The sequence below is a fragment of the Callorhinchus milii genome, unplaced genomic scaffold (assembly GCF_018977255.1).
Source record: "Callorhinchus milii isolate IMCB2004 unplaced genomic scaffold, IMCB_Cmil_1.0 Scaffold2, whole genome shotgun sequence".
Classification (NCBI taxonomy): Eukaryota; Metazoa; Chordata; class Chondrichthyes; order Chimaeriformes; family Callorhinchidae; genus Callorhinchus; species Callorhinchus milii.
This window is the reverse complement of record NW_024704743.1, coordinates 37,802,967-37,818,668: the sequence shown is the minus strand read 5'-3', so window position 1 is coordinate 37,818,668 and position 15,702 is coordinate 37,802,967. Positions and strand designations below refer to the sequence as shown.

Sequence of the window (15,702 nt, the reverse complement as noted above, 5' to 3'; positions counted from 1 at the left end):
AATTTCTCCTCACTATTGTGCATGGAATTCCTGATTCTATTCCAACAATTAAAAACAAGATCTGGACCTAAATGTAAAATAGTCATTGCTAATTTTACATGTTTCTCTTTCTTAATTGAATTCCATTAAGAAATACCACAAATTAGAGCTCAGACATTTGCAAGCAGCAGATGTAATTAAAATAATAATAATTTGGTCACTCAATCCGACTATTTGTGGGACAACGCCGTGCGTAATTGGCTGCCGCGTTTTGCCCACGAAATACACAGTCACTCCACTTTACAGTATATTCGATGGGGCGCTTTGAGACATCTCAACGATGTGACAAGGTCTTATATCAAATGCAAGGATTATTATTATTCTCTACTGGTTAGCCCACAGTTAATCTGTTGCCTGCTTTCACTTGAAAAGGAAGGCTAAAAATATAATCACATCTGTAAAAGTAAATGTTTTGCCACATGTATTTCCCCCGCTTATGTTTAGAATAAAGCTCTGTTTGAGTGCATTCAAGTTACAAAGATTTTCTAATTGGTTGTTTCTCCACTATTTATAGAAAGTGTATAATTTCTTGGCAAAGCTTCTACATCGTTTATGTTACAAGTCAACAAAGCCATTGTGGGGTGATTACTCCATGAAACTAAATTAATCTATTTAGAACAATATTTTCTTTGTTGTAAGATCTGCAGTCTGTGCTTAACTGACCTGGGAGTGCTTATATGATATGTATAGTTATACGGTATCGAGTTCTTAAACGCAGCGATTTTAAACAGGATTTTAAACACAGAAAGCCTCCAAGTCGCAAGTGGGGATTGTTTGCATTGTCAGGAAGCATGCCGATCAAGAACATCTTTCGGGAAGTGGCAAGTTTGAAATTAGCATCTTCTTCATTGATTGATGGCATAGAAATTAATTTTAAAAGTAAAAATTTAAAGTTGGAAGTTTAGAATTAAAAATTCTGAATTAAAGGTAAAAATTGGGTTCTGGTGTCTGGTTAACCTGTTGCCTAATTTCATTTTATGTAATGAGGCTTTGATTTTAGTGTTGGAAAGGATTTTGTTGCTTTATAAAATCAAAGGTAGTGGAGAACAATTTTCAGATGTGGCTGGGAGAGGCTGTTCAGCCCCAAATCTTCCACTAAGGATAGGTTGTTAAGAATACAAAATAACCATATTTCTTGTGCTCGAGGTAATTATCATCGCTGATAATTATCACATCACATCCTGCATTTTTCCTGTGCCACAGCTGTTTGTATGAGGTGCTTTCAGTTAATCGAAGGAATCCCCTTTTGTGATTGGGAATTTTTAATGAGAGTTCCTGTTTAAAATCACCATGATTTACACCCCATTGCTGGAATAGAGTAATAGGATCTTCAATGTGCATCTACTGTGCTCAATACTCAACTCTGAGTTGTTCGGTGCTGACAGTGGGTGAGAAAATATCAAGCTCACTAAGCTGACATTTCTCATGTTAACGAGCACACAACTTTCTGCTTCCTTTATTGTATAACAAAGCTCGCATTAGAAACTTGTGGTCCAACTTTATTTCTGTGCATTCTATTTCTACTTCTTAAATCACAGGAGGTGGAGTTAATTTATGGATTTTATATAAAAAAATCCCAAAGGACAAATTTCATCGAAGCTTCATTTATCGTTAGAATTGCTCTGACAACTTTAGTTATCTGCAATAATAATTCATCATAATTTTCCCCCTCCCCAATGTGACCTAATCTTGTCTCCCAATGTTCCATTATGTCACTCGTGTTATAAGTTAGTCATTTTCCCATTCATTCAAGGTGGTAAATTTATGTGTCAAATTAAATAACAATACTGAAGCTCTGTAAACTCAGTTCACAATGTAATCTGTGTAGAGAGGAATCTTTCATCCAACCAATCTGGACTGGATTCAAGATCCTCATCCTCACCTACAAGGCCATTCACGGCCTTGCTCCCTCCTACCTCTCCGACCTACTATCCCCCTACTACCTGCCCGTACCCTCCGTTCCTCTGGCTCCGGTCTGCTCCACATCCCCCGCCCCAACCGCCCTACCATCGGTGGTCGGGCCTTCAGCCTCTCAGCCCCGAGGCTCTGGAACTCCATCCCCCAGTGCCTTCGCCGCCTCCTCCCTTTCCTCCTTCAAGGCCGGTCTCAAGACCTGTCTCTTTGACCGTGCCTTCAGCTCCCCTCTCGACTCTCTACACCTTCCTCGCTCACTCTCTTCCCTCCCCTCACCCTGACCATTTCCTCTCTGCTCAGGTCCTGACCCAACTGTCCAGCGCCTTGGGACGTCCTCCCGACGTGAAAGGCACTCTATAAATGGAATCTTGTTGTTGTTGTTGATTCAAACCTTGCTCCCATGGGTGAAACGCAATATAATGTGAAACAGTATTGGAGGCACTTTTGCTTTCTTATTGCAGGTTTTTGTTTTTATATAGGGGAATTATTTGGCTCTAGTGAGCACGAACAGGTGGAAATAATCAGGAAGAAATCAAAAGGATAAAATCTGCACTATTGAAGTTATTTACCTGCCATTGGGTTGGGATCTGATGTTATCACTGCTCCTAATAGCTAAGCAGTTAGTAGCAGGTTAATATGTAATGTTGTTCATGTCCCACATTGGATATATTCATTTTGCTGATCTCCGCTTTATAAATAGGGATAATAGAACTGGTAGCAAAGTGGTCTGATATTCAAATACATCTGCTGGTCTCCAATACAGCTAACTGTGGTCGATGTCATTCAGGGAGAAAATAGTTCCAAAGGTCCCATGCATGCACAAGGCATACAATATTATTGTGTCACTTACCCAGTGACTCACTGATCCCACATGTGTATGAAATGATAAAATGGAAACCGTGATTTTTAATTGTCAAAGGGTCAGAGTAATCATTTGAGAAACGTTCATAGTGTAGCTAGAGGTGCCCCATTAAAGTGGCATTCAATGCTGCTCTGCTTGTTTGGACAAATGCTTTGAAATCTGGGCTTTGATTCCCAATGGAGAAATGTGCGGTTGAAACTGCATGGCTTTCTCTTTACTCTCGAGCTGTGTAAAGAAAAGAAAGAACGCTATTTAAAAGTTCCAATTTGACATTGATTTGCCTCAAACCTGATGGGAGGCTTGTTCCTGCAGTTACAGTATAGAGACGAGGCAGATTTGTGCTGCATTCTCCTCTCTCATCTTTTGGTTGGAATTGCACTTTGTACCCACTGCATTTATTCAGACGCGGATTATCATTGCTTTACATTCTGTCACATCTTAATAGGCTGATACTGTGTTGACATTTGATACAAATATAATATTCACAATTTTAAACAGATTACTTGAGAAGAAGTTTGTAAGAAGGGTCATATTAACTTGGTGATCATCTGAAATATATAGGGTCTGCTTAAACATGAAAACGTCCTTTATAATCCTAATAATCATTTTGTTTAAGGTAGCATTGCGTTGCGATTTTTAGTTCATAGTCTCTAGATTGATACTCTAATGCAGGGATGGCCAACTTGCAGCCCCCACATGATTATTTTACGAATGGGTAATGTGGCCCATGTGGAGCCCACAAGTTTACCATCCCTGCTACAATGCGATGCTGAGGAGAGTGCTGCATTGTCGAAGGTACTGTTCTTCAGACGCTTATTCAACCCTGTTTGCCTCTTCGAGTGAAGAATCTGATGGCACTATTCAAAAAGAGAAAGGAATTTCTCGAGGTGTCCTACCACCAATGCCCCAGATAAAACTGGTCATTCAATTCAGGGCTGTTTGAAGGACATGAAACTAAAAGACTGAGACCATTGATCCCAAATCCCACCTTGATTTAGCTAGGCGGACTATTTTCTTTCTAAATTTAAAATTGATTATAATTGCAGAACATTCTTCAATTCAGTCTCAATTTGGAAGCCGGTCCTTGTAAAGTCCAGGATAACAGCTGTATACATTCACTTTCAGAGAATAGTGCTTCTCAGAGGAAAGAACTGTAAATGTTTTCATTGTAGAATTTGAAATGCTTTATTTATTTTAGGATTTTCTGAACATACTGGAGCAGTATTTTTTTATTGGAAACAAATAAACAGTAATCTGAAGTTATTTGTGACGGTATTTTGGAAGTGTTCACATTGTAGATGAACTCCTCTCTATAACCAGTTGTTATATTAGAATTGTGCTTTGTTGCTAGTACATATGAGATTAATTTAAATTATGTAATACTGTGCGAGATTTTCAAATTCTTTCTTACCACTGATAATGTTATTTTCAAATGATAGTACATGGAAAGAAATTAATACATTTAGCTGCCATTATAGGCGACAGGTTGAAGTTAAAAATGCAGAAATGCATTTTTAACAATATTAGTTTGTAATTTAAATAAAGCACTAGAATAAATTAATCCTTTAGGCTGTGAAACTGAAAATAATTATCTCACAATTAGGGAAGTTACTCTACCATTTATTTGGTAGCTAGTGTTTTCCCGCAAAATCCCTTTCTCTTATCCCTTGTTAACCAGGCATTATTTTTAAGTACAGAGGAAAGGCTTCTCTGGGACGTCTGTTTTTCTTCCTCCTTCCCCCCCTCCCCAACCCCCATCTCCTCGGGCATTGTGAGCAATTTTCTGCTTTGATCTTATCTTATATTTGGAAGCCAAAATTGATCCGGCCACTGTTCTCCTTGGAGAATGCAGATTTCACAACCTTAGGCCTCTGGTGCACTATGCAAATAGCAGTAACAATTTGCATACATTCTTGACAGTTGTGTTTTTATTCTTTTCATTTGAGCCTGGAGTGTGACAAGTTTTCCAGCAGTGAATTTCTCATGATATAGTCCCAACATGAATATTGACCTTGTGATCTGCCGTGAGTCAAACTGCAGTAAAACCAGCATGTACTTCACACTGGTGACAAGGACTTTAGTTGCTGTCGTGTCTGGTTGGAGCGTTCGCTCAAACTGGTGTCTTTGACACATCGCTTGGTTCACAAGTTATGAAAGCCTGCGGGAAGCTGCAAGTTATTCATTGGATTTTATTGTTCCATAGATTGCTTTAGTCAGTCTGGCAATTCCTGCTGATAAAAGTAATCTGTGATGTTATAAAATATGATAAGCTTTGTAAGAAAGCTAGAGCTGGAATAGGATTATTCACTTACAGCTATATTTTACTCAAATTAGGAATTCAGTTTCAAAATTGATAAATAAGGCTGAACATCAGGATTGTAAATATTACAATTTTAATAACACCACCAGCACTGTTTATTGATATTGGTCAAAAGAAATAGCATAGACTGAGATGAGGCCATTCCGCCTCTCAAATGCTTTCCTTCCTCAGCCATCTGAAGTCTACCTTAGCCACTCACTCTCCTGGGGAAAGACTTTACACTGCTTGAACTCTCCAGGGTAATCAAGCCTGGCTCAGTTGGTAGCTCTCGCCTTTGAGTCAGAAAGCTGTGCATTCAAGCCCCACATCAAGACTTTGAACTCACAGGGACATCCTCCTTATGTGAAAGGCCTTATACAAATGTAATTTGGTGGTGTTGTTGTCCAGTCTGTCCTTCCAGCATAGTGCTGGTGGTGTACTGCATTGCAGTGCTGGAGACATCGATCTTTGTATGAGAAATTAAACTGAGGTCCTGGCTATCTATTTGGGTGCACGTTAAAGATTCATTGGTACAATTGAAAAAAAAAGGGAGTTTCTTCCAATGTCCTAGCCAAAAATCCCCTAGGTAAAATTAGTCACTCACTTCATTGCTAGTTGTGGGACATTGCTACGCACAAATTGGGTGCTGCATTCGCCTACAAATACACAGTCACTACACTTCACAGCAGAATCTTGTGAAGTGCTTAAATCAAATGCAAGGATTATTATTTATTATTATTATCTTTAGAAATCTCATGTGTGGAACCTTATCAAATGGCTTCTGAAAATTCAAGCCAATTCTTTGCACTGAATAGGCTTCATTGTCTAAGGCTTAAGGATAATTACTTTTCACAAAAGGTCATTTAATTCCTCCATTGTTTTTTGAGAAATATTCCAGCAGAGCAGCCTAATTATTTTCTACTGCTTTTCCAGTCAGATGTTTCTAATGAAGATAAGTTTAACCAATAAAAGTAGCTGTCAAATGAAGAAAACAGGGAAGTACTTTCTTGTGGGCATTCTTAAAGGCAATTTAACCATCAGATTCCTTGCAGCTGTTAAGTAAAGGATTTAAAAATGTAAATGGTGAGGTCACATCAAATCACTTCAGTTGAAAGACCTTGAACCCTGTTTCAAATATTCTGACTGCTCATTTCTATGTATGTTTACATCTCCATATCTAAGAACAGGCCGATGTGTTAATTAGAAACAATTTTATACCATTTTTGGACTAAGACTGCAAGTGCATCTTGTAATTAAATCGATGCATCATTAATCCAGTTTGAAACATACCTAGAAATGTTCTCAACAGTAGCAGCAGCAGCAGAGCTCATTACCTAGTATGCCTGGACTTCTCTTAATAAACTGAAGGTTACAATATATACACAGGAGAGTTTGGTTCTAATTGAAGTAGCTGTAATTTAAGGAACAACTCCACTAAGGACATGGTTGTAATTTATTCCATAAATCACTATCATTTGATGCAAATGTTTTCTCCCAAACAAGAGAAAATGGCCCTATCACTGCAATTATTGAAAGCTGAACCGAATAATTATGTGGCTGAGAGCTACATTTCTGTAGTAATCTAACCTATGTCCAGGAACTCTTCTTAATGTGACCGAGTCTGCTTTTCATAGTTTTTATTTTATTTTACTCCCCCCATGCCTCTTGCGTGCCTTTTCCTCTCCTTTCCATAGCCTGTGTTCTCTTTCGCATGAGACTGTGTGAGCCCATCATCCCAATGCTTGTCAGGCATCACTGGCTCCCCATCCGCAGCAGATCGATTTAAAATTCTCATCCTGACTTTCAAGCGTCTTCAACAGTGAGAAAACTTTCAGCCACTTTTTCTCACTCCTACCCTCTCAATTTCAAACCCCTTCAAAATACCTATCGGCCATTCTCCTCCCCTCCCCACCCCCCCACCACCACCACTGCCAACCACCAACATTTCCCATGCAACTTGGGTTCTGCCTCAATCTCTGTCAAACACTTTGAGACATTTTCATGTGTGAAAGGAAATATGTAAATGAAAATTGTTATTGTTTTCCAAAACGCTGTGCTTTTTACAGTATGTTACCATAAACTCCTCGGCCTTAGTTCTGCTTCATACAGCCAAGCTACAGTCTACCTTATTTACATTCTATAAGATTGATTTCTTTGAAGAAAAAAATGCACCCCCATATTACTCAATGTTATAAATTACTTTGGAGTTTCGTATTTAATTGGAGTTTTAAAATATCTATGTAGTTGCATTGACCTGCTATATTACACTTCAGCAAATTAATGTCTAGATCCTTATTTTCTTATACCTCTATTACCCGACTGAACCATATCTGAGCAATGTTTTCCAGCCTTATATCCCAACACGCACCCACAACTCCCAAAATATCCATTGATAGCAAGAAAGATCATAAAACTAAGTATCTTTCTGCGGGCCAGGATGGGAAAAGGTATCCTAAGCTAGTGTACCATTGTAAGTACAGTTCTGCATATGCATTAATTAGGCACTAAGAATACTGTTATTAATTAATGATAGAATTGAATATAATGTCAGTTGAAATGGCTCATTCACCCCATCTTCCATGTAAAGTTTGGTTCCGTGCAGATAAGTGAAAATAATTCTTATCAGGCATGGATATTTCAAAAAGAACAATTTTCAGTTTAACTATTTCAAGGAAAACCATGCAGAAGTAATACAGGTATATGTAGCATGATGGAGCTACACATACTGTGTTATCTGCAAATTGGCTGCTGTGCTTACCCTCAAATACACAGTCACAATACTTCACAGTAAAGTCCTTGAAGCACTTTGAGGCATCACGACAACGTGATAAGGTGCACATTGGAAGGATTATTAAAAACCTTCTAAGAAGCAGATATCAGATTCACAATTGTTATGCACGCAGTTCATGCAAAGTGCAAAGTTAATGATTCAAATATGATTCTAAAGTAGAGAAGAAAAAGGCAGTTTGCATCTCTTTAGCTCTAATGGGTAAGGAGCGTTGAGGAATGGCAAGGCATTGTAACAAAAGATGAGGATAAAGACCTACTGCAGTTCTTCTTCACACAACTATTTATGCCAAATAATAAGAACCCATAGCCATGGGCAAAAAATGACAAATATTCACAAGGGATTGATTAAGTTAAATTAAACTATCAAAAATTGTTTTAATTATAGATGAAACCATATTTATATTGTAGCACAGAAAGGAATAGGAGGTATCACTAAAACACATTTATAGGTCGGGGCTTTGAACTCACAGTCCAGACTTATACATCAGTGCTCAGCTGCATTGTTGGAGGTGCTGGCGTTTGGATGATATGTTAAACCGAGATTCCGTCTGCCTATTCAGAGGATGTTCAAGATAATAATAATAATAATAATAATAATAATCCTTGCATTTGATATAGCGCTTTTCACGTCGGGAGGACGTCCCAAAGCGCTTCACAGAATATACTGCAAAGTGAATTGACTGTATATTTGTGGGCGAACGCGGCAGCCAATTGCGCACAGCAATGTCCCACAAACAGTCGTAGATTGAAAATAACCAATTTATTATTGTTTTTGGTTTTGGAGGGATTATTATTAGGCTCTGTGTGGAGTAAGGAAACTTGCCCAAGGTTTCGCCCTGTGCCTGGAATTGAACTCAGGTCTCTCACTTGCAAAGATCCCATGGCTCTATTCAAAAAGACAAGGAGTTTTTCCTGGAGTCCAGGCCAACACTCCCAGATAAACTTGGTCACTCATTTCATGGCTGTTTTGGGACTTTTGTGTCACTAAACTTCATGTCCTGTGAAGTGTTTTGAGATGTCTCAATGACATGAAAAGCTAGCAGGGGAGTAGCACTTTAATCAGAATTGATCAGGTTTGAGCTTGAAGGCCAAAGATGCATGGAGTTGAAACTCATTTGTTCATCTCAAAATGTGAGTCATTCATTTGATAGAACTCCTGGCATGACATTGATTACCAATCTAATGGGGAGGAGATGGAAGGAGAAGGAGAGACGTTTCCCAATATATATTTGAAGCTTATTTGAGCTGGTTTGTATCTTTTAAATCTTTTCTTTCAGAAATACCTGAAGATCCTACAGCAGCTGAAGAATATTACTATGAAGATGGATTTGAGTCCTGTTCTGATGAAAATGTAGAGATTGAAGAATCAGAGGAAGAATTAGTGTGCACCACATTCAAAACATATGAACAGGCAAGAAGTACTGTTACATCTCTGTAGGGTCCACCACACACTGCTCACTGAATGCTGGCGGGCTGTTTATTCTGTGTTTATATTGGGATTTCCCACTGCAAGATACTTAGTGTGTGTGTGGGATTTCAGGGAGCGCAGTGAGTTGGACTACAATGCGATAGGCTGTTCTTAGCTATATGTTGTAATGTAATTCAATGGGCTGTGCGTGTGTAGTGATGGGCTGTGTGTATGATGATGAGCTGTGTGTGGTGATGGGCTGTGTGTGTGGTGATGGGCTGTGTGTGGTGATGGCCTGCTTGTGTGGCGATGGGCTGTGTGTGTGGTGATGGGCTGCTTGTGTGGTGATGGGCTGTGTGTGTGGTGATGGGCTGTGTGTGTGGTATTGGGCTGTGTGTGGTGATGGGCTGCTTGTGTGGTGATGGGCTGTGTGTGTGGTGATGAGCTGCTTGTGTGGTGATGGGCTGTGTGTGTGGTGATGGGCTGTGTGTGTGGTGATGGGCTGTGTGTGTGGTGATGGGCTGTGTGTGTGGTGATGGGCTGTGTGTGTGGTGATGGGCTGTGTGTGGTGATGGGCTGTGTGTGGTGATGGGCTGTGTGTGTGTGGTGATGGGCTGTGCGCACAGTTGCTCTCCGAACCTGTGCGCAACTTCGGCATCAGGTTCGATCCCCAGCTTTCCTATCTACCCCACATCCGTTCCTTGACCATGACCACTTTTTATCACCTTCGTCACATTGCCCACCTCCATCCGTACCTCACAACTGACGCAGCTGAAACCCTCATCCACACCTTCGTCACTTTCCAGCTGGACTATTCCATTATCCTTCTCGCTGTTCTCCCCAGCTGGTCTCACTAGGCCACAAAACTCTGAAACTCTCTTCCTCAACCCTCCGCCTTGCCTTCTCCCTTACCCACCTTCAAATCCCGGGAGGTTTTCATGGGTGGTGCGGGGTTGATGGACCCCATAGGCCACAGGAGATAATGGGCTGTGTGGAATGATGATTCCCCTCTGTAACATTTTTTCCTTTACTGTAAGAATAGATATTGAGACAAGAGGGAGACAAAAAGACCAGAGGGAAGGAAATCTTGTCAAAAGTATGTGCTTTGTTGTCTAAAATAACAAATTTTCAGAGGTGTAAAGCTGCAGTGGAGCTCAGGGTCCAGAAAATGTTCAAAGCCGTCCTTGTTTTCCTTTTATGATTCATAATGTCAACCAAACCATTCGATTGTGGGTTGCCATTTCAAAATTGCCTGGCTCTTCTGTATATAATTAATTTTTCCACAGTGCATGCAGCACACAGCAACAACAAAATTACATTTTTATAGCGCCTTTCACGTCAGGAGGATGTCCCAAGGCGCTTGACAATCAGTGTTTCGAACCTGAGCTGGTGGTCGGGATCGGGGAGGGTGGAGGGCAGGGAGGGAAGGAGGGTGATCGAAGGCACGGATGAAGAGGAGGGCTTGAAGGAGACAAGGGAAGGGGCGAGGTGGAGGGATTGCGGGATGGAGTTCCAGAGGCTGGGGGCAGAGTGGCTGAAGGCCTGCCTGCCAATTGTGGGGCTGGCAAGGCGGGGGACTTGAAGCAGGACCAGGATCATGAACCTCTGTGTGATGGGAAGCCAGTGGAGTTGGGTGAGGATGGGGGTGTTAGGGTTACGGAGCCTGGTGCGGGAGAGGACACGGGCTGCAGAGTTCTGGATGATCTGCAGCCTATGGAGGGAGGAGTTGGGGAGGCCGACAAGCAGGGACTTTGCGTAGTCGAGCCTGGATGCGAGGAATGCGTGTTTGAGGGTCTCGACAGTGGCGGAGACAGGCAATGTTGCGGAGGTGGGGGAAGGCAGAGTGAGTCATGGCATGGATGTGGGGTATAAAGGACAGTTGAGGGTAAAACAAGATGCCAAGGTTTCAAACTAGCTCAGTGAGGGAGTGTGCAACCATGGATGGTGTTGCTGTCAGCGTCTGAGGTGTGGAGGGCTGACGGGTGCCAATCAGGAGGGTCTTGGTCGTGATAACTACCCCATTATCCAAAAAAAACAAAATTATCATCATTTCTTTTAGGCTTATTAAAAATGGTATCATGACTTTTTGGTCACCCTGTAATTTTCTAAATGCACAAACTAATAACTGCTTACCTGCCTTTTCCCTGGAAAATGCTTTATAGAAGACGAGGAAACATCAGCAATATATTTTTCCATGTTGCCCACCCTTGAACATGTTTGTAGTAATGCCGCACTCCAATGTTGACTGGCAAATAGTGTTGATTTATCCATTGAAATAATAAAATGTTACAGTACACAAACTCCTCATTCAGCCCATCAAGTCTGCCTTCATGTTTTTCTCCACCTGATCTGATCGCACTATCTAGCTCGTTCTCCCATAACCATTAATATTCTTCAACAACGATAGATTGTTTGATATAGAATTGCATATACCAACTACCCATGTATTTACTCAGATTCAAGTATATATGAAATTTAAGTTTTGATATTTCCCTCCCACTGAAAGTAGTTTTTTTCAAAAAGCATTTTGCATGCTAATATACGTCTACGGTGGTACAAAATAACACTTGCAGTCAAACATTTCAGTCATCAAACTAAAGTCATAATTAGGAGACTCAATTTTCCACTCAATGTGATGAGATAGATATTTTTGGTTTAATTACGTTTTTTTTAAAGTGCTGACGCCTGTGCAAGTGACAATAAGGGTGGGACTATTTTTGTAACATTAACGTATTCAAATCTGCCAGGGCTTTTGCAAATACCCATCGATCAGCAATCGCTGCTAATGTGATGACATTTGAAATGGACACTGTTGAGCAGAGAGGATGGAAGGCCGCTCAGTAATCGATGGTCTGCTGTGCCTGAATTCTCTTGCTGTGTTTCTATTTTAGGACACTGATGTTGAAGCCCTGGTAAGATGTATGGAGGATGTCCTAGAGAGCGATTCATTAGGTGAGATGAACCTATCTTCCCCTTCTATCACTAACGGTTAGCTAATAAGGTCCATTTGACACGAAACATGCCAACAAGTCATTGAATGGAATCATTTTCTGGAATGCATTGTATGTGCCCCAAGATCAGGGCCAGATCACATTCGGGGGCCCTTTGAATTATGCATGCAAAATATGCATCAAAACCTTTTTAAACAATAAATGTCAGTCACAGTTTATTGTTTCCACCCATGGTCTGCCCCCGCGCCCTTCCCCCCCCCCCCCCACCCATGCTCCCTGACTTCCTGTTAATGCCATCTTAAAATTGCATTCTTTCTGTTGTTGGCGGCTCACTTTCCGGGGGTTATAATCCCTTTAAAAAAAAATAACAATTTGGTCACTCTATCCACGACTGTTTGTGGGACACTGCTGTGTGCAATTGCTTGCCCATTTTGCCCACAAAATATATAGCTAATCCACTTTACAGTATATTTTGTGAAGCCCTTTGAGACATCTCAACGATGATAAGTGCTATATCAATGCAAGGATTATTATTGTTATAATAAACTAACTTCATAGTTGCAAACATTCAACTACATGATCAAAACTTGTGTACTTGTCAAATCGTGCCCCATAGAAGGATTGCGAGTGCATTCAATCTATCCTGGATCATTGTAGATCTAGTGAGTTGTTGATGTTGATTGAGAATGAGCATTCACCTTTACCAACTGTTACTGATCGTGTTAAGAACATATGAAGAACAACTGCCACATTTGGAAATGTAGATTCCACCAAGTGATTCTGTTTCATATACGTTAGCATTTCTCGCTATTTCCTCACTTATTATATGATATGAAATCCAGAAACTGTACAAATCCATCAACACTGTGCATCAAAACCTTTTTGCAACACTAATAAGATAAGCTCTATTGCTGCAAGACATAACTCCTGCTCTCCACTCTGCCTCTTACCTGGCCTAACCACTTTGGGATGTGACTGATACCTCCAGCTCCGCCCCTCTTACCGTCACTTACACGTTGCCTCATCCCAGGTACAACCTGGTGAGGCTGCTTGGTGAATGATGCTATGAGGCAGCGTGTGAGTGACAGGAAGAGGGCTGGAGCTGGAGGCATCGGTCGTATCTCAAAGTGGTTAGACCAAGTGAGTCATAACTCCAGCTCCGCCACTCTTCCCGAACACTCCGCATAGCCTCGACTAACCTGATGAGAGTTAGGGCAAATGAGTGACAGCAATGTCTTCCTGTCGCTCACCCTGTTGCCTCATAGCATAAAGCGACAGGAAGAGAGGTGCAGGCAGGAGGTAAAAGGGTCAATCATAACCAGGCCACTCAGACCTCCGTGCCCTAAGGCATACTTTACCTGGTTTATTGATTAATCCGGCCGTGTCCAAGATTATTTCATTCTATTTGCAGAGGAGTCAGTATTGTTGTGACAAATTAAAGAAGGTAATACAGGTCCAGTTACAATGAGCTCATCAACTCACCCAAAATACAAGACCATGCACTTGTGTGGAAGAAGGGGAATGAAGGATGTTGATCCAAGTCTGGTACCATGGTTGTACAGATTAGAAAAGTACAAGTAAAAAATACCAATACAATACTAATGTCCTCAGGAAACACATTTAAATAGCTTAATGTACATAATTGAAGTTTAGGATGGAGTGTCAAAAAAATCATCAGCGGCATTTCTTGGAATTGGAAATAGATTTACTTATTAGATTCTGGATGTTAATAATTTCACTTTTTTTTAAACAAACAATTGTTTGGTATTTGCTAAGGATGTTTGCCCTCTCCCTCCCCCAGGATTTTGCATGTTTCCTGTGAGATGTGTTGTTTTTAAATTTTTATTTATTTTGTACTTGTTCGGTGGCACTGTCTGCTTGACTACAATCTGTCTTTATTTTCTCATTTGATTTTCAAAATCCTCTCAGCATTGTTTTGGCAGAAGGGATAAGGAAACAGATGATGCGTTTTCTGCATAATAATGATTTTAAAAAAAACTTGCATTTAATATAGCGACTTCCTATTATGTTAATAAGTCTCAAAAAATTGTCAGGTAGGCAAACACAGCAGTCAATTTCTGAACAGTAATGTCCCATAAATAGCCATGTAGTGAATGACCAATTTTATCTGGAGGATTGTTGACTAGGTCACCAGGAGAAACTCCCTTCGCTTTTTGAGTAATACAATGGGATCTTTTATTTAATGTCCACCTTAACAGGCAGACAGGACCTTGATTTAATGTCTCATTTGAAGGATGGCACCTATGACAATCCATCCCTCCCCATCATTGCATTGGAGTGTCACTCTATGAGCAAAAATGCTTGAAACAACAACCTTCTAACTCAGACATTTGAATGTTATCAATTGAGTCAGGCAAATGCCAGTGTCAGCAGTGTGTGAAGAAGTTCATTCTGATGGGAATGTCTGTCCAATCCTTTTTTCCTATAAGAAATTTACAAAGTTGTTCAGTTCAACTTCCCTTTATGTGGTTAGCCAGATGGTCTGAAACATGCAGAAAACCATCACCATGCTTAAGAGTATCCAAACCAAGCGGAGATTTCCATGTATTGCCACCTACACATTGAATTTCCTGTGTTTGAAATGGAATGTGCCATCTCTCCCCGGAGGGACTCATGCTGCTTACCTAATTCCAAAGATTACTCAAGCACAGGTTGTCAAGAGCATGTCTTATACCAGAAAAAAAACAAAGTGAAAAATATGAAAGTTTACGAATTCATCAACAAACTCTCTGACATATAGTGATGACGTTCTGGTTGTTTTCCTGCATTATGTTGCCAGATTTTTCCAATTTGGTGCAGAATTAACTGCAAAGCAAATGCCAATGCCTTCATGTGCTGAATGCCATAAATAAAGGGATTGCGGTTTATTTTACAGTACATTATCATGTCAAAACGTCTCAGATCTTCAGAAATAATTACTGTTAAGTATAGTCACTGATATTATCACAGTCAAATTTTAAGCTATTCATTCAAGATTGTAGACATTTGAAGATCGTGATTTTAGTAAATGACTCATTCATTCTCTCGATTTAATAAGGTGTATTTCTAGTTAGATAATTTTAACTCCTGTGGTGCTGCAACAACAAGCAGCTCCAATGTACCTTTTATATTTAATGATATTTACTCAGTCTGAAAATGGGGTGCAATAGAGAAGGTAGTGTCACATTTCAGTCCTCTACTTTCCTTGCAATACCCCTTTCACAGAATTAGTTTGTCTCTGGAAACAATCCAATCTCTGGAGCACAAATATTAATGTACAACAACTGTATTTCCTAGACTCTGGATCGGCAAGTTGTAACTTGGAGTCATATTGGCTGTTTGTGCTGAACAACTGCTGAAAGAAAACCTTGAGGAGACCGGCTGATCACTGGTTGTTTGATTGTGAGACCAGTTGATCACCGCGGTCCATCCCTGTTAG

General features: G+C 40.4%; 1 protein-coding gene across 2 annotated transcripts in view; it reads left to right on the top strand.

The window, feature by feature from the left end:
- nek11 (NIMA-related kinase 11) overlaps positions 1 to 15,702 on the top strand; it is a 115,695-nt gene that overhangs the window by 82,651 nt on the left and 17,342 nt on the right. For both annotated transcript variants that reach the window (XM_042332469.1, XM_042332468.1), the window contains 2 exons: positions 9,182 to 9,315; positions 12,204 to 12,264. In XM_042332469.1, the coding sequence (XP_042188403.1) occupies positions 9,182 to 9,315; positions 12,204 to 12,264 (195 nt within the window). The remainder of the gene's footprint in view (positions 1 to 9,181; positions 9,316 to 12,203; positions 12,265 to 15,702) is intronic.